Source organism: Abramis brama (assembly GCF_963993115.1).
Source record: "Abramis brama genome assembly, chromosome: 12".
NCBI lineage: Eukaryota > Metazoa > Chordata > Actinopteri > Cypriniformes > Leuciscidae > Abramis > Abramis brama.
The window spans coordinates 15,358,382-15,377,872 of NC_139974.1; the positions used below are offsets into that span (position 1 = coordinate 15,358,382).

The 19,491-nt window shown below is 35.9% G+C and overlaps 1 protein-coding gene across 2 annotated transcripts in view; it reads left to right on the forward strand.

Annotated features, from left to right (window-relative positions):
- tax1bp1a (Tax1 (human T-cell leukemia virus type I) binding protein 1a) overlaps positions 1 to 19,449 on the forward strand; it is a 30,198-nt gene extending 10,749 nt beyond the window's left edge. The window contains exons 6-17 of one of the 2 annotated variants that reach the window (XM_084131341.1): positions 2,987 to 3,108; positions 3,725 to 3,815; positions 3,905 to 4,060; positions 5,127 to 5,366; positions 5,500 to 5,676; positions 5,822 to 5,897; positions 6,623 to 6,876; positions 9,744 to 9,830; positions 10,602 to 10,782; positions 13,373 to 13,524; positions 15,381 to 15,466; positions 18,062 to 19,449. In XM_084131341.1, the coding sequence (XP_083987467.1) occupies positions 2,987 to 3,108; positions 3,725 to 3,815; positions 3,905 to 4,060; positions 5,127 to 5,366; positions 5,500 to 5,676; positions 5,822 to 5,897; positions 6,623 to 6,876; positions 9,744 to 9,830; positions 10,602 to 10,782; positions 13,373 to 13,524; positions 15,381 to 15,466; positions 18,062 to 18,272 (1,833 nt within the window). In that variant the 3' untranslated portion in view covers positions 18,273 to 19,449. The remainder of the gene's footprint in view (positions 1 to 2,986; positions 3,109 to 3,724; positions 3,816 to 3,904; positions 4,061 to 5,126; positions 5,367 to 5,499; positions 5,677 to 5,821; positions 5,898 to 6,622; positions 6,877 to 9,743; positions 9,831 to 10,601; positions 10,783 to 13,372; positions 13,525 to 15,380; positions 15,467 to 18,061) is intronic. The other variant, XM_084131342.1, reaches the window with a different exon arrangement.
- The last annotated feature ends 42 nt before the right edge of the window (positions 19,450 to 19,491 follow it).

Genomic DNA, 19,491 nt, shown 5'->3' on the forward strand with positions numbered 1-19,491 from the left:
ATTAAAATTATGTAAATACTGTGCAGGAATACAAAGTAGGAATACATTTCCCAAATAATTGAAACGTACTTTATTTTTACAGTCCTACAGAACAGTCCACAGGCAATACTGTACTACTGTACTCATTGAGTACTCTATTGATATGCAGTACTGCAATTTTCTAGTGAGAGTAGATTTCTTAACTATTCTCATTTCGGAAAGTCCGGATGATGGATGCTACAGTGTACCTGCTCAAATTTGGCTGTACTCTTTGCCCAGCCTCCCTCATTGTTAGACCATGGTTGACCACATGGTCAACCAAAGTGGCTCGGATCTCATCAGAGATTTACAGTCCTTGGCCTTCCTCGCCCTCGCCCTCGTCCTCCTCCTTTTTCCAATGTTGGCATCCATTGCTCCAAAACAGAAGAGCTCACCTGTTGACCTTTCATGCAAAAGCTCTGATTACTAATTGTAAAACTGTGTGACAGGTGTTTGCCCATGTGATGAGTCTGTGTGCATATTTGAATGGAAGTGTGTTCCTTGTGAAAACAAGAGATTTTCTGCATGAAAATTGTGCCAAATGCAGAGAATTGTGTGTAGTGTTTTGAAAAAAGTGTGTTTTAGAACTGCAATTTGAGTGTAAAGCAGGAATTGTGCTTGTAGTTTAGCAGAATTGGTTCAGGGGGTTGGTGCATGAGTTACATGTTGTGGTCATTGTGTCTCAAGTACCAGTATTTGTGTGTAAACAATTGAGAAAAACTGTAATGAAACCTTGCTAAATAAAAGTATTATTTTCTTACTTACTTACCCCAACATTTGAACAGTAGTGTATCGTTGTACTAAATGATTACCATATTCATGTACCATATTCATGTTTAAATACAATTTTAAATGCACAAATTTAAAAATATTTATATGGTATCTTATTGTATAAAATAATTGATCTAGTTTATTTATCTCTCATCCCTTTTTAATTGTTTATTTATTTACCTATTTTTAACAGATTTTTCCCATTTTCTTGCCATGAAAATAGCTCTATTGATGGCAGAAAACAAGTAAATAAATAAAACCATGTAAGTACCATTAATACCAAAAAATATTGTGGTGCTCCCCGTACCTTGCATTATTTATTAAAGGGACAGTTCACCCAAAAATGAAAATTCTGTCATTAATTACTCATCCTCATGTCGTCCACTCGTAAGACATTCGTTTATCTTCCGAACACAAATGAAGACCTTTTCAAAGAAATCTGAGAGATTTCTGTCCCTCCATTGACAGTCTACACAACTAGCACTTTTTCATGCTTCATGAAGTTCACAAAGAGATTATAAAATTAATGCATATGAATCAAGCGGTTTAGTAACATTTTTTTGAAGAGACACGATTGCTTTATATGATGAACAGATTGAATTTAGGCTTTTATTCACATATAAACATTGATCAGCGAACATGAAAAGAAGCTCAACCGAACCTACTTGTCGCGTGAAAACAAACCTCAAAGTGTTGCGTAACACGAGAATCAACCTCATTGGTTTTTGCTGAAGCTCAAACATGCTGCGTAACACGAGAATGAACCTCATTGGTTCTCGCTTGTCAAGCGAACATGTTTGAGCTTACGTTTACCAGAACTGATGTGTGAGTTGATGAATGTTTATATGTGAATAAAAGCCTAAATTCAATCTGTTCATCATATAAAGCGATCGTGTCTCTTCAGAAAATTTGAACTAAACCGCTCAATACATATGGATTCATTTTACGATCTTTTTATGAACTTTTTGAAGCGTCAAAGTGTCAGTTGTGTAGCTGTCTATGGAGGGACAGAAAGCTCTCAGATTTCATCAAAAAGATCTTCATTTGTGTTCCGAAGTTGAACGAAAGTCTTACGGGTTTGGAACGACATTAAGTAATTAATGACAGAATAAAAATTTTTGGGTGAACTATCCCTTTAAATATGTTTGGCTAATTTAATCCATTTACTACTTTATACCATGTTTAAATCCTGTCCACAAAATTGGATTTTCCCTCAACATCAGCGAAGAATATGCAAAAAAAAAAAGTCATTCCATTTGGTTCTGATGTGGTGCCGATGTTTGAGTGCACAACAAAGCACATTCAACTCAAAAAAGGGCCCAGAAAACAGCAGGATATGATTTGATTGTTTTTTTGGTCTTTCAGCGCCCCCTAGTGTTTCTTCTGGAGACCCTTTTGAAGTGTGTAAGTGTGAATTATGAGTGTCTCAAAGGACAAAGAACACCACAAATAAAACATTAACACTTTTATAATTCTCTCTCACACCCCAGTCACACAAACCCTTTCATATGCCATAAGTGTGCGCGTGTCTGTTAAACTGTCAGAACTTACATATGAAAATAGACTTCCTCTTTATCGTGAGAACATAAGTATATATTTTGTGGCTGCTAATTTTACGACCGCACATTTTATTTGCCTGTGCTGCAATTCCGAAACATCATCGGCCGTAAAACACCACTAGTCACCAGATTAGCCGGAGGACAAGGCGTGTATGCGTGCTTTCAGAACCAGATGTTACTGTGATTTACTGATGACGACTGTTAAATATGAGCCACCGCAACAAAAGTGAAATCGAAGCCCCCTTCTTTTCATTCTGACATCATACTATTGTAAAAATGTAGTTTGGAGATTCAGGCTAATACCTGTCATTTTTTTATCATTGTTTTCTTCTCTTCCAATTAAGTGTCCTATAAGCTACCACATTATTAAAAGTGTCTATGAATTCTGTCATTCCCTACAGATGACCCTTTGTTACTAGACTTATAACCTATAAGCTGTTTGTTAGAAGAAAATGTTTGGGAGAGGAAATAACATTTTTACATTTTGTGTGTGTATATATATATATATATAATTTTAAATAATTGTTTAAAATAATTGTTTGAAACACTTTTGAATCAGTATTGGCCGTTGCAGCTTTTTGCTGTTGAGTATTTTGATTGGCTGGAAGGTATGATTGATAGCATTTGCTGTCCAATAGCAGGAGCTGCAGAAAGGCCTGTGCGAGGAGAAGGAGGAGGCTCAAGCCAGAGTGAGACAGCTTGAGCAAGACCTGCTAGAAATCACACAAAAAGCTGTTCTTAAAGAGACCGAACTGGACTGGTAAGGCCCATACACACATTACCTGACATTAATATAATTAATGTTATTTACATATTTACAGCGGGTTCCAAACGTCTGAGACAACTAGTTGCTTTTATTGTGTTTTTTTTCTTTCTTTTTTTTCCCCGATTTTTATTAATTTATTTATCTGACTGAATACTTCCTAAATTGTAACATTTGAAACAAGAATTTTCTGTAAAGCTGCTTTGAAACAATATGTATTGTGAAAGGTGCTATAAAAATAGATTTTTCTATTATCAGCATGACAATTTGAGGGAAAATTTATTTGAAGTAACATGAATTTCACAAGGTTCAATGCTTTAATGACAGCAGCACTTATAAAGCCTGATGATCATGTTCTCCAGAATGATTTGAGATGATCATCCAAAGATGAGCGGAGGCAAAAACATCTGATCATTTGTACAGAAGAGTTCATGTGATCACAAATTTGATTACTTGATTTGTGACACACAAAAAAATCTTACTTTTATTCCATAATGTTTCAGGTTATTTTCAGGTTTGAATTTGATTTTGAATCCCAGACTTTTATTCTCTATGTACTATATATGGAAAGGGGAGGATTTATGTGCTGTATTTAGTTTTTTGTGTCGTCCAGTTTAAAAAACAGGCTGCAGAAGGTGATTTCTGAGAGGGACGGTCTTCAAGCTCAACTGAAGAATGAGAGAGACGAGAGGGATCTTTACAAAGTGAGTGTGTGTAGTATCTGCAGGTTATGAAGTGTGATTAATCAGTCGTATGTCATGCATTGATCCACGTTGTGTGTGCACACTTGCAGTCTCATGTGCGCAGCGCCGAGCTGGAAAACACTAAACTCAGTGCAGAGCTGCAGATGCTGAAGGCAGTGGAGCTGAACAGAGAGGTCACCATCGCACAGTACCAGGAGGAACTGCACAGACTACGCACGGATAGAGACACACACCCCACTGATGCCGTAAGAGACGTCTGTTTAAAGAATATATGAAGACTTCAGGTGCAAAAACCATTTGACATTTTTCTTTTAAATTAGCATTTTATCAGGCTCCTATGTTTAGGTTCAGTAATTTCACTTTAATGGCAATGAAAAGGTTGTTAGTCAGTTATTGAAATGCCTTGTTTTAAAAAATGTCACTGATAAAGAGTATAATTAAAAACATTAGAATGCTCATTTAAAAGAAAAATATCAGACAGACTTAGAGGTTTTTGCATTTGAGGTCTTCATATGCAAATACAATAAATGTACTGTATATTCATATACACTACCGGTCAAAGGTTTGGAATAATTAAGAGGGTTGAAAGAAGTCAGTTTTGCTCACAGAGGCTGCATTTATTTAAAAACACAGTAAAAACAGTAATATTGTTTAAAAAATATTACAATTTAAAATAACTGTTTTCTATTGTAATATATTTTATAATATTATTTATTCCTGCAATGAAAAAGCTGAATTTTCAACAGTCATTACTCCAGTCTTCAGTGTCACATGATCCTTCAGAAATCAAAACGTTACCATGATACATTTCCATTCCAAAGTTTGAGGTAAGAAAAAAAGAAGAAGCAATTTGTACTTTTATTCAGCAAGGATGCATTAAATTGATCAAAAGTGACATTTATAATGTTATAAAATATTTATATTGAAAATAAATGTGATTATTTTGAACTTTCCATTCATCAAAGAATCCTGAAAAAAATATTTCCACAAAAATATTAAGTAGAAGAAACTGTTGCAACATTTATATAAGAACCATTATTAATAATTAAGTACCAATAATAATTGAGCACCATCAGCATATTAGAATGATTTGTGAAGGATCACGTGACACTGAAGACTGGAGTAATGATGCTGAAAATACAGCTTTGCTATCACTGGAATTTTTCATAATATTACTATTTTACTGTATTTTGAATAAATTAAATGCAGCTTTGGTGAGCATAAGAGACTTTTTAAAAAATATATCAAAAATCGGAATTATTCCACTTCTACTTTTGACTAGTAGTGTAAATCATTTGTGTGCATCTCCAGGGTCTCAAAGAGCGGTTGCGTCAAGCTGAGGAGCAGCTCCAGGCCACGCGGCAACAGGCAGCCATGTTGGGTTCTGAGTTACGTGACGCCTCCGGCGGGCGAGATCGCACCATGGCTGAGCTGTACCGTGCCCGTCAGGAGGCTGAAGACCTACGAGCCCGTTTAGCTGAAGCCCAGGAAGAATGCAGGCATGCTCAGAATCAGCTGGACAGGATGAGAAGTCAGGCATCACAGGAAGTGGTAACCAGAACTGACCTTCCCTTATGTTTATTTGACTGTGAAGATCTATTAATAACAATATAAAGAACTCATGGATTGTTTAGACCCAATGTGAACTCAGAGATAACTCTCTTATGGTTTATTTTAATTTCAGGACAGGGCTGGAGTGGGTGTGGCGTCAGAGCTGGAGGCGGAGTTACAAAAGGAGGTTGAGGAACTAAAGCTGCGTCTGAATATGGCTGCAGAGCATTACAAAGAGAAATACAGAGAGTGCCAGCGGTTACGAAGACAAGTCACCAAACTAACTCAGCAACAGGAGACGCAGCAGGGGGTGAGTTACTGCAGTTACGGCTCCACCCAGTTGTATTGTTCACGAAAATGCAACAATTAATCTTATGCTCTTAGAATGATGAAAGACCTCGTAGAGCTTGACATCAAGTTCTGAGAGAAATCTAAAAATATTGCACATGTTTTAGGACTCTAGCAGGAATGATGCCTCTACAGAGACCACACTGGAGTTACACACCCCAGATGCAGAGACACCTCCCACAGGTATTGACACGCTCAGAAATTAATCTCCATCACACATCATCAAACTAGTTCCGTTATATAACCAAACGTTCGTAGAAGTTTCAAGAATTCAAAGTCAGCAATAAAAGATTTCGGGTCAGTAAGATTTTTCTTATAAAGAAATAAATCATTTTATTCATCAAAGGGCGCATTAAACTGATCAAAAGTGACAGTAGAGACATTTTATAATGTTACAAAAGATTTCTATTCCAAATAAATGCCTTTCTTTTGAACTTTATATTCATCAAGGAACCCTGAAAATCCTGTGAAAATCAGTTTCAGCAAAAATATTAAGCAGCAACACTCTTTTCAACGTTGATAATAATAAGAAATGTTTCTTGAGCATCAAATCCGCATATTAGAATGATTTCTGAAGGGTCATGTGACACTGAAGACTGGAGTAATGATGCTGAAAATTCAGCTCAGCCAACACAAGAATAAATGTAATTTTACAATATTCAAACAGAAAACAGTCATTTTAAATTGTAATAAGATTTTACGACATAACTTTTTAATTATATATATTTATTCCAATAGTTCATAGTAGTGTCATCTGAAGCATATTGATACTTTTGTTGTAATTGGTCTCAAAAAATGTAAAGTACATTTCAAATATAGGCCAATATATCTGTTATTGGCTTCAAAATGTACATAATTGTTTGTTATTGGCTGTTATTGTTATTGCATTAACATCTTATATTTGAAAGATCAACATCCTGCTGAGATCAAACCTGCAGTGCAAAGAGATGCCGAGAGACAGAGGGATGATGAAGGTAGACCTGGACAGGAGGAGAAGGAAGATGAAGAGGAGGAGGAGGAGGAAGATGATGATGAAGAGGAGGAGGAGTGCAGCGTCTCAGTAGAAGCTGAGCTTGCCTGCATGGAGGAGAAATGGAGAGAGCAGTGCACCATCAATGAAAACCTGAAGCTTCTGCTAGCCAATGAGGAGAAGCGATTTCAAGTATGTAAACACACACACACACACACACAGAGGCACATACATGATTCACGTTCCTTTAATCCCACAGAGAAGAGCCAGCCACAGATACATACATTCATTTGCGTAAGAACAAAAACTTCCACGGGTCGATTTTTTTTTAGGTCCGTTTCACTGAGGTATCACATTTCCGTCAGTCGTGTGTGTGCGCAACGGAACTCATAAAGGACAGAGTTGGCCAAGTGGAAAGGAGGTCATAAAGGTCTCTTCTTGTCTGAGTATTTAGACAAAGCTGGAGACACCATCAAAAGGAAAGTCTTTTATTTACAGCGTGTTTAAACGCGTACACACTTTCTCACCGGATGCTTTATGACTGTTTACTTCAGAGCAGAGTAAGATCTTAGTAAAGCCATTTCAACTAAACTTCAAACCCAAACAGGCATTTACAAGATGATAACTCAGAAAGAGAGAAAGAGAATGAGATCAGCAGAAAATAAGATGTTAGATGATAGATCTCTAGTTACAAAGACATAGTAAGGAGGTTGCAGGCAGCCCATTTATCAATTTGTCTCAGTTATACATACTATCAGCTCAAACCTGACGTCTCAGTTCACCAAAAATGTTTTAAATACGAACCCTAATTCGCAAGCCATGAATTCTTTTTTTCTTTTTTTTTCTGTCAAATGCAAAAATAGATTGTCCAGGCTCTTTTTGATACAACAGTGAATGTCAAAATCCAAAAATGTCTATAGTCTAATATACACTACCGTTCAAAAGTTTGGGGTCAGTGTGTTTTAAAGAAATGAATACTTTTATTCTGCGAGGACACATTAAATTGATCAAAAAGTGACAGCAGAGACATTTATAACGTTACAAAAAAAATTAGGTAACGCTTTATTTTACAGTGCCATTGTTACATATGTTACATGTATTTACTATAGTAATAACTATTAATTATGCATAATTACATGCAACTAACCCTAAACCAAACCAAACCCTAATCCTAACCCTTTAGTAAGTACATGTAGTTACTTAATATGACTGAGTACTTAAATGTATAATTACAGTGTAACAAAGACACCTTAAAATAAAGTCGTAACAAAAAATTATATTTTAAATGCTGTTCATTTGAACTTTCTGTTCATCCAATAATCCTAAAAAAAAGGATTCCACAAATATATTAAGCAGTACAATTGTTTTCATCATTAATAATAATTAAATGTTTTTAAGAGGCATATTAGAATGACTTCTGAAGGATAATATGACACTAAAGACTGGGATAAATTACATTGTACAATCACAGTTGCCTGTAATTGAGTTAAATTTATTAGTTGTTAAATAAATTTAGCGCAGATTTAAATCCATTGCCTGCTGAGCTTTACGCACCATCGCTTGGCTGAGAGCGCCCTCTGTCGCTTTCTCACACACACACACACACACACACACACACGCACACACACGCACTCACCGTGAGAGATAGAGAGAGCACATGCAGGGCTTGTTGACTGAACTGTCTCTGTCCCGATCGGAACAGTGCTGTGTCGTCATGAAAGTTTATCAAATGCATGCGTTTTTTAAGCCTTGACAATTTAAACGTTCAAGCGCAAGAAGACACAAAAGATAACTTGTGCACGCTGTGTGAGAAGTTTTGTGTGCGCAAACTGCACACCTGGAGCGCGTGCCCATAAAGCTGCGTGTGACATCACGCAAATGCTGAATTGAGCTCTCTTTCACGTCTTCTTGCGCTTGATCGGACAATTTCACACAGAATTATGTCAAAATGACAGCCTTGGTGAGTATCATAGTAAACAAAGTAGGTTGCGTGTTAAGTGAACGTAAACAGTCGAGAAATAAAACGCATGTGTACAGTATCAGTATATTGGATCCCTGCATTATATCTTAAAGTGACAGCAGCCTAATATTCCTGCAGCTGTCTGTGTTTTTAATGTTAATCAAACAACAGACTCACCGCAAAAAAAAAATCACTCAATGCTCTTGACAGAATAACTTTAACAAGGATTCATCTATATTTAATTTATACAGTGAAGACTATGCAGTGACAGTGGGTTTTTTTATTTTTACACATTTGATTACTTCATTAAATTTATCTACATAATCTACCTAATCTGTATCTAACTACTGTTAAATCTACCTGAAAAACCTTTATTTTTTTTGCATCTTTGTTCTGTTGTGTTTATTTGTGCTATTGCTTGTAGCTTCATTTTATGTTCTATTATACTGTTTACTTTAATAGTTTTTAAATGTATATTTTATATTTATATTTAATATTACTTTTATGTAGAATTTTTTTATTTGCATTGTTCTTGCATTTCATGTAAAAAGTCTGCCGAGTAAGATAAAAAAAATGTACTAGCCAATGGCGACTCGAGCTTCAGTGTGTCCGTACGGAGAGGGTTGCCATCCCCCAGCTTTTGAACTGTGTGTGACCTCTATAAAATTGTTTTAAAAAACCTTGAACCTGTCATTTCAAAAGACATGGAAAATTTATCTAAATTTGTTGGTCAGAAAATGTCAGAGGCCTGGCATTTAGTGACATTTAGAGCCCTGACATCCAAATTCTGAGATGCATAAAATATCAAGGTTAAACTTCTATAGCGACATGTTTACACAAATTCTGGAATTTAAAGGTGTGTTGGTTAAGTTCTGTAACACTCGCGGCAGCAAAGCAACTGCAGTCTGTATGTTTGAGCTGGCCAACCGGGTCGACCATAACAACATTGGCTCAAACAATGATGAGTTATTAATGTATGACTTTTTGCAACTCTAATTGGTGCCTCTAGTGATTTAGAACTGCACACTTCACTTTCAGGTGCAGCTATAAAATATATGTCCAATGTCACACAAATTAAATCATATAAATTCCTTAATAGACTCAGGTGTCAGAGAAGGACAGAGAGGTGTCCGCTCTGAGGGAAAGTCTTGTGGTGGTGACCAGGGAGAAGGAGAGACTGGAAAAGGTAAGCATTTATAGTACAAACCTGTTCTTGTCATTGTTGTTCTTATATGAACAGTTTGTTGCTGTATACTTGTGTCTTTTGTTCTTTATTTGCTATTCAAAAAGCTCTAATATTTTCCAAAGCTGGTATTATTAGCTCTATCGGCTAAATGTTAACGAGTATATTTAAATATGAAATACTTTAATTTGATTCTCAGCAGGTAAGACACTGAAATCAGATTGAGTGTGAATGTTTGAGCCCCAAGAGTCATAGCTAAATGCCACATTCGGTTCCCTGATTACCCATCAGCACTTGTGTTAAATGTTAAATGTGTGAATAATTCTTCTAATCATGGCTTACGGATATGGGGTCAAAGGAGAGGGGAAGAAAGAAAACGAGAAAGAGTAAAAAAGGAAAATGAGTTATATGTAAGTAGTATTTAAAGACTGGTAATATTGAATATGTATTACATTAGTACTCAACATTTCAGTTTCTTTGGTTGGAATTTATTGGCCAAAAGAAGTTTTATTCAGTTTCATGTAGTGTTTAAATAGCCTGTGTCTCATTTGTAACATTCATAATGAGATTATTGCACTTTTTTTTTTTTAAACATCAAGCCAATTTTCAGCAAACCTTTTGCAATTTCAGTCATTTCTTAGTGGTTACAAATTTGTATTAGCTAGTTTTACTGATGTTATAAGTGTTCCCTGTCGGGTATGTTGAAAACTCACTTTGTGATCATATGAGATGCATTCTACAAATCATTTTGTTGACTCTTTGTTTCTCTTACAGGAGTTGCGGCAGTGTATGAACAGAGGAGAGACAGCAGGGAGTCGGAATTCAAAGGTCAGAGAGCCAGTGGTGCTGCGTTACCCACTGCCGTATCCACAAGACCCGCCTCCTCTTCCACTGGTGCCCCAACAGCCTGCTGAACTGCAGTACGGGAACCCCTATTCAGAGCAAGAGACCCGGGGTGGGTGCGCCCTTCAGTCTGCTATTATTACTTTTTTATTTTATAAACCCATTTCCAGAAAAGTTCGGACATTTTATAAAATGCATTGAAACCCACAATCAATGATTTTGTTAATTCTCTTGAACTTTTTTTTTTTTTTTTTTAGAAAAGTTTTCCAATGTTTTCACTGACCAACATAATTGTATTTTGTAAATATAAACTATTTTTGATTTTGATGGCTGAAACACACTACAAAAAAGTTGGGACAGAGGCAAAATAAAAGTGAAAAGATTATAGAATATCCAAGTTAAACTCTTTTTAAAACAGTCCACGATGAGCAGGTAATAGGTGAGGGTATCGTGGTTGACTGTAAAAGAGCTTTTCAGTTTTTGCAAGCAAAGATGGGTCATGGCTCATGACTTTATGCCAAATATCATGAGAGAATTGTCAAACAATTCAAAAATCACATTTCTCAATGCAAGATTGCAAAGAATTTATGTCTTTCACCATTGACTTTCATCAGCGACAGGTGCAAAAGCAAACATCTGTCATATGAGGTGCATCAGTGTAAACGGCATGTGACTTTCATGTGTGTGAAGGTACTGTATGTACATTGATGTGGTGTAGGCGTATATTTGGATTGTACAGAGACCTCTGGCCATCAAGATGATATCTTTCCTGGGAAGCAAGACAATGCCAGGCCTCATTCAGCATGTTCTACAACAGTGGTTTCTTAGACACTCTAGAGTGGATGTGCTTGACTGCAGTCCAGATCTGTCTCTTATTGAAAATGTATGGCATATCATCCAAAGCAGAATCAGACAGCGACGACCGCGGACTGTTGAGCAGATGTTTTATATTAGGTGAGATTAGGCAAAGACAATGGTAATCATGCCTCTGTCCCAACTTTTTTGGAGTGTGTTGCTGCTATCAAAATCAAAGTTTGTTTATATTTACAAAATAAAATTAAGTAGGGTCAGTGAAAACATTAGAAATATTTACTTACTATTAAACAAAGGTTCAAGAGAATTAACAAATCACAGATTCTTGATTTTATTGCATTTTACAAAATGTCCCAACTATTCTGGAAATGGGGTTGTAAATAAATAATAAAATGTTTAATTTAACACATTAGTTAACTAGTAGTGAACTACATTAACATGAACTAACAATGAACAATACTTCTACAGCATTTATTAATCTTAGCTAATGTTAATCTCAACTTTTACTAATACAATTTTTAAATCAAAAGTTGCATCTGTTAACATTAGTTGCCGCTACTAACATGAACAAGAACATTTTTATTATCTAACCTTCAGTGCCAGCCCTAGACTTCTGGGGGCCCTAATATTAGGAAATATATTTCTAAAGTATATAATATTTACTTGAGGGAAAAAAGCTAATGCTGTGAACTATACAGAGAACTCTCTCATTTGGTATATTACTATAATTAACTGTATATAAGAACTGAGTAACTGTACATTACATGAGACATGATACATTTCAGTAAGTTGTACACACCTTTTGATATCCATGCATGTCTTTTCATGCTATAACTTGTATTAAAGTGGTAGAAAAGACTCGTGCTCCGTGCTGCCGCTTGAACTGAGGCGCTACAGCAATCTGTCACGTCACTTTTAAGGGCGTCAAGACATCATTTATTGCTTAAATCTCGTGATAAAATGGACAGAATTTGAAATCTGAGACTTGGTTCTTATCAGAAGCTCTTGGAGATTATTAGATGGGAGACTCATAAATAATTGTGTTATGTAGGGGAAAAACTGGGTGCCTGGCAACCCTGGCTTGAACTACGGGTGATTCATAGGTTCAAGCCTGCTTTTTTGTCGCTATTTTTTAACTGCTGTTGCGTTAACTTCGACAGCCCTGAATTCAACATGAGACATTTTCTTCACATACAGTATAAGTTGCAGTCTGACACGTTTTTTCCCGCCCCCTTTTGATTTACAGAATATAGTCGGCCCTGATCATTGGCTGTTTTAATTTTTTTTTTCAACAATAGCGAAAATAATTACTTTTATCGGACGATATCGATTATTAGCCAATAAATTGGTGTATCCTTAATTATTCATACACTAGCGGTCACAAGCTTGGGGTCAGTACGATTTTTTAATGTTTTTGAATACACCAAGGCTGTATTTATTTGAAAGATGAATTTTCAGCAACCATGATTCCAGTGTTTAGTGTCACATGATCCTTCAGAAATCATTCTAATATGCTTATTTTCTGCTCAATAAACATTTGATAAGAAGTTTATCACTGATGATGTGTCTAAATTGCACCAGTGGGTGTTTTAGAAACTAGTATTCAGGATTATTTGATTAATAAGAAAGTATAAAAACACTATATATTTGAAATAGAAATATTTTGTAACATGATAAATGTCTTTACTGTCACTTTTGATCAGTTTAGTTTAATAAAGTATTCATTTCAATTTTTTTGACCCCAGTAGTTTGAACGGTGGTCTATATAAAAGTGTAGTATAATTGTTTTTGACCAGAAAGTTTCAGTGGTATCAGTATCTAACTACTTATGTAATGTAATGTAATGTGACAACCCTGTTCAAAACTTGAACTGAATTCTTGTTCCTCAGATGGAGCAGATGGGGCATTATCCCCAGAAGAAACCTGTCGCCCCCCTCCCTTGGCTCCACCACCTTGGGGCGGTCCTGTGGTCTGCAGTCAGCCATCACGCAGTCTCAGCCCCCCTGATGGCCTGGAGAATCCCCTTGAAGAGCGGCCCAATGTAAGGACAGTGGAAATATTTAGAAAGCACCACAACAGCTTCTATTGTGTACATTATTTTGGCAGCTACATAGATGTACAATAGACATGATCTGATTTTAATGTAACTTCAGACTGCTGTAAGTACAGCTTGATGGGTAGATCGTGTTTTAATCTGGACAGCATTATTTTTAAAGTGGTTGCTTATCTGCAGTACGTTGTTAAAACACATCTTGTCAGATGTTAGAATGACATTTAGCAGATGTTTTTGTGATGTTAAAACTTTAGATCAGTGATTTCTTTTTTTTCTTTTTTGTTACAGCCCATTGATAACACTCAAGGTTTTTTTTACTAATAATGTACTGCAAGAATTCTCAAACTTTTCTGTCTGTTGTTTTTACCATTCGACATAAATTACTTTAAATTAATATTTCAATAATTGAACAATACATTTGCTTGTTCGTGGTTTTCTGACGTTGGTCAATGGCCATATAACATTTAGTGATTCATCAGTGTTTTATTTTGATTTGTTTTTAAATTAATTTCAATTTTATAATTTAGTAAAAACGTATTTTAAAATTTAAACTAATTTTTTTTAACTATTTAGATTTTTTTATTTATTTAATTAATAAGGGTTTAAATCAGATTTTTTTTCACAGTAGGATCCAACATTAATTCTCCTAGACAGCGATACGATATAGAGTGGTGCAGGTATGACGGTTGAAGTATGGTTCCTTCGAGATTTTATAATGGGGTTTTTCAATTTATGAGTAAAATAAAGCCTGTGGTAAACATAACTTTGACATTTTGCACGTACTCTGCACACACTCACACCCCAAGCTGACTTATCTAGTTACTTATTAGAAACTGCTTCAAAATGTTGTAACAAAACGTCCAAGTACAGTCAAGTTATGTTTACCACAGGCTTTATTTTACATATAAATTGAAAAACCCATAGGAAATTCTAAAAGGAACCATCGGAACCATAAATATATATGTATATTATGTGCCTATTTTACACAGCCAATTAGATTTTACAACCTGTTGGAACACGCACATTGAGAGTAATGTGTTGTAACAGTTGACAGAGAATGTTTGTAGATAAAATAAAGGTGCATCTTAAAAATAAATATCGATTTTTATACTGTAGCATCGATACATTGTATCACTAGTCATTTAATCAACGTATCTATCCACATCGATGTTGAAGCTTTATGTAAGCTTCAGAGATAATAACTGGGTGTTATTGTGTCAGTCTTTAAATTGATATGTGGCAATTGTTTTTTTGTAACTCTTCAGCAACTACTTGTGACTACTTCTTCCTTTCTTTCTGTTTTCAACCCTTCCTCTTGACTTGTCGTCCTTTGATTCAAACTCTTTCCTTTTCTTTTTCTTTTTCCGTCTTCTCTTCCTCACTGCCCTCTGCATTCCCCGCACCCTCAGACCTCAGTTCATAGGTGAAAACAGAGGTGGTTAATTTGCATGAAACGGCAATTAAGGCTTTTCTCTTTTGAGCTCGTTAGTGGATTAGAGTGACGAGGGTAGAGGCTCGTTAGAGAGAGATGTTGACGAGGGCTATGCTAATTGGCTGGGGGTGCCGGCCTGTGATATTTGAGGGTGCAGATCGGCACTGACCCCTTTCTCCTCCTTTCTCGTTTGCTGCGTTAAAAGCCCATTAACCTTTGCAGGAAGCCGCCTGTGTGCAGACAGGCGTGGCTTTTCGTCGGTGTGTGGGTGTGTGTGTGTGTCTGAGAGATCATAGCTGTTATGTCTTAATAGAGAGGCGACAGCTAGCTAAATGTGTCCGCTGAAGAACATAGTATTGTTATGTCTCAGTCAAGAAGAAATTATTTCATTTTGGTTTTATGTCTTTCTTAGGGAGGTGATGGTGAGGCCCCTGCAGTCTGTGATCATCAGAGTCTGGAATCTAATGAGAGTCACACAAGCTTCTGCTTTGACACCAGGTAAATCTTTAGAATTGCATGTTACCATACTACTCATACTATGTTTGCAGTATGTATACTGTATGGCGTTCGTATGCATAGAATACCTAGAAGTTAGACTGGGTAAACCCAGCCCGATGTGCCGACGATTTGATTTCGCCCTGCAGCTCAGGCTGGAAACCTGTACATTTTTCTATCCTGCTTCCGTTACAAATCTGCGGGGACCAATCACAAACTGGCTTATCCACCTGGCGCCCTATTGGCGTGTTTAACACAATGACGATTGAGAAGCAATGTACGTCACCTGGATCGTTGGTCTGATTGGTTGAAGGACTATCCAACTGCGTACAGAGTCATTTGAACTATGCCTGTTGATCACGCCTCTTGTGGAGTAGAAAATACAGAGCAGACTCCCCAGACTAATGTTCAATCTTAAAAGAATGAGCTTGGTCTGGTGATAGCCAGACTACCTAGAAGTACTATATTTGCCGAAATCTGTGGTATACAACAAAGCACACTGCATGAACTACTGTATCCCACAATGCAATGCTATGGACTTGACTTTCCATTTCCAAAGTGACAAATGACTAGTGATAACAGTTTTTATTTTATTTTATTTTGAAACTTAATATTTTATTTTATTTTGTGTACTGAAATTCAACTAAAATTGTGCTTTAAAATGAGAGCAGAAAGCTTTAGGTCAGGGCTGGGCAACTCGGTCCCTGAGATCTGCTTTCCTTCAGAGTTTAGCTCCAATCCTGATCAAAATCACCTGCCTGTAGCTTTCTAGTAATCCTGGAGACCGGGATAGTTCACCCAAAAATGAAAATTCTGTCATTTACTCACCCTCATGTCGATCCAAACCCATACGACTTTCGTTCATCTTCAGAACACAAATGAAGATATTTTTTAAGAAATCTGAGAGATTTTTGTCCCTTTATTGCCAGTCTACGCAACTAGCACTTCGACGCTTCAAAAAGTTCATAAAGAGATCGTAAAACTAATCCATATGAATTGAGCGGTTTAGTCCAAATTTTCTTAAAGAGACACAATCGCTTTATATGATGAACAGATTGAATTTACGCTTTTATTCACATGTAAACATCAGTTATGGTCAGCGGAAGCTCAAGAGCCAATGAAGTTCATTCTCATGTTACGCAGCACAATTGAGCTTTCGCAAGAACAAATTCGTTTTTTTCTCGCACGTCAAGCAAGTTTGGTTGAGGTTCTTTTTGTGTTCACTGATCAATGTTTATGTGTGAATAAAAGCCTAAATTCAATCTGTTCATCATATAAAACGATCGTGTCTCTTCAGAAAATTTGGACTAAACCGCTCAATTCATATGGATTAGTTTTACGATCTCTTTATGAACTTTTTGAAGCGTCAAAGCGGTAGTTGTGTAGACTGTCAATGAAGGGACACAAATGTCTTAAGATTTCCTTTAAAGTATCTTCATTTGTGTTTCAAAGATGAATGAAAGTCTTACAGGTTTGGAAAGACATGGGTCTTTTGGGTGAACTAACCCTTTAATTAGCTGGTTCAGGTGATTTTGATTAGTATTGGAGCTAAACTCTGCAGTTTGAAATGAAAACCCCTGCTTTAGGTAATGAAAATTGTTTTAAAACAGACTTCATTTTTATAAGGACTATGATGTGTTGATGTTATTATAATTATTTTATACAAATTTCTTGGTATTTTTGACTCATTATTGGATCGGACCAAACGTTTTGGAAAACATGCAAAAAAATATTTTTTACCCAAAATCTAAAAATGTTAGATGCCTATTTCTAAGATGAAAACTGTCAGAACGGTCATTTGCTGAATAAACATGCAGGTTGAGGTCATGTGACAATGAAGCATACAATTTTTTACAGATGAATAGTTTGTTCTAACACCTTTATTATATTGTAGATACTACAGTAGATTATTTGTAGTGTGCAGCAGTTTTTGTGGAAATCAATGAAAATGAGAAATGTTGCCTTGGCAACTACACTGTAGCTGAATAAAAGAAGTGTTTTTAAATTTTTATTTCAGTTAATGTTTCATTTATTTCAAGTAATGAAAATGTTTTTTATTTTATGTTTTTTGTTTTAGTTAATAATAATTACCCATGTAATGCATTAACCAATTAGCTTAGTTTGTAACTCGAAACAGCCCTGGAATTGTTGAGTATTGATACATTTTTTTTGTTTTTTTATCTGACTGCTAAAAGTTAAGACATTTTAATACACAAAATGGGGATAAAATGCTTTCCCCCCCATCTGAGATAATAACTGAGTACCACTTGCTGAATAAACAGTCAACATAGTGAGATGTGACAGTTTAGCATACAGCAGTTTAAACTAGTGCTGTCAAATCGATTAATTGTGATTAATCGCATCGAACATAAAAGTTTGTAAATATGTGTGTGTGTGTGTTTAATAAGATAAGATTAATCGCGATTAAACAATTTGACAGCACTAGATGAAAATGTTTATAGTTTCTACTGTAAACTTGCAGTGCGCAGTAAACAGTACTGTGTAGTATGCAGTAAACGATAAGCAATCTTTATTCCAAACACTTCTCACCTTAGTAGGTATTGATTAAAACGCCTTCTCTCTGTCATCCTCACTCAGACCTGACGTTCATAAGCGGTGTCCCCTTTGTGAGGTGATCTTCCCACCACACTTTGAGCAAAGCAGTTTCGAACGACACGTCGAGTCTCACTGGAGGGTGTGTCCCGTCTGCAGCGAGCAGTTTCCTCTGGACTGCCAACAGCATCTCTACGAAAAGCATGTGCACACACACTTTGATGCCAATGTTCTCAACTTTGACAACTTGGATTAGAGATGAAAAAATTGCTATTTGCTTTTAGTTCAATATAAAATGCCTCAGGTGATTCAGGGGCTTCAGTGTTTTGTTCGAAACACGCTGATGTTGTCACTTTGTTGTAACTGCTGAACAACTCATGTCAGGAGGACTCGCCATCAGAATATTTGATTTGCACATAAACAAGCATTAATTTAGATATTTAAACTTCTAAGGGACAGAATACTACATTAATGGTCTTCAGGTGTAATAGATGTGAAAAAAAAAATGAAAAGCACTTTTTTTTGTACATTTTGTGTACTACTGTAAAATGAGAGCAGAAAGCTTTAGGATATTGTTTATGAAAATGAAGTATTTATTTTAAAGGACCAATGATGTAATGATGTAAGTTTATTCGGCCAAAAAAAAGATGGCAATAATTAATAAACCTAATCACTAAAAATGACTCTAAAACTGTTACCTCAGAGGCATTGAAGCCTTTCTGTGTGAAACACCATTTACTAATACACTGATTTAAAGGCACAGATCACCTACAAATGAAAATTGTCATTTAATCATCCTCATGTCGTTCTAAAACCATATGAAATTCTTCTGCGAAACAAAATGTTGTGCTTTTTACCACGCACGCATGTACTGGAGCTTTTTAACTTCAAAAAGGACACAAAAATATCATAAAAGTGGTCTAAACATATTTAGGTTGAGCCAAAGAACTGAATCAGTCAGATTTGTGAATGAATCATTCAGACCGGTTTTGAAGGAATTCATTTCATTTATGAAGCTTGAAAGCGCCAGTCTCCATTTATTCTACTGGTACCTTTTTTCAATAATTCAGTGACCTTTAAAATGTCTTCTTTTTTTTTTACATGATAATTATTAGTTTTTAGGTGAACTCTTCCTTGAAGCTCAGCTAAAACAAAAACAAAAATCCTCAATCCAGAGAACCACTGTGCTAAAACTATAGCTATGTATTCAGCAGCAACTTTTCAGTGCATCATTGGTTCAAACATCTTGCATTAAACATTTAGATGGAGTTATCAGTTTCAGCATTCTATCCATCGCACATTTTCTGCTTAAAATCCATTTATCCAACACCGCTGATGCTTCACACTGTAAGTATGCCAGGATGTTTAACCTAGGGTTGCTCTGTGTCTGTGTGTATCAAGTGTATGTTTATTAATAAAGAATACAAGCAGCAGTTCATTGAACTGAACGTTTCTCCTTGCAACTGTAAGACATT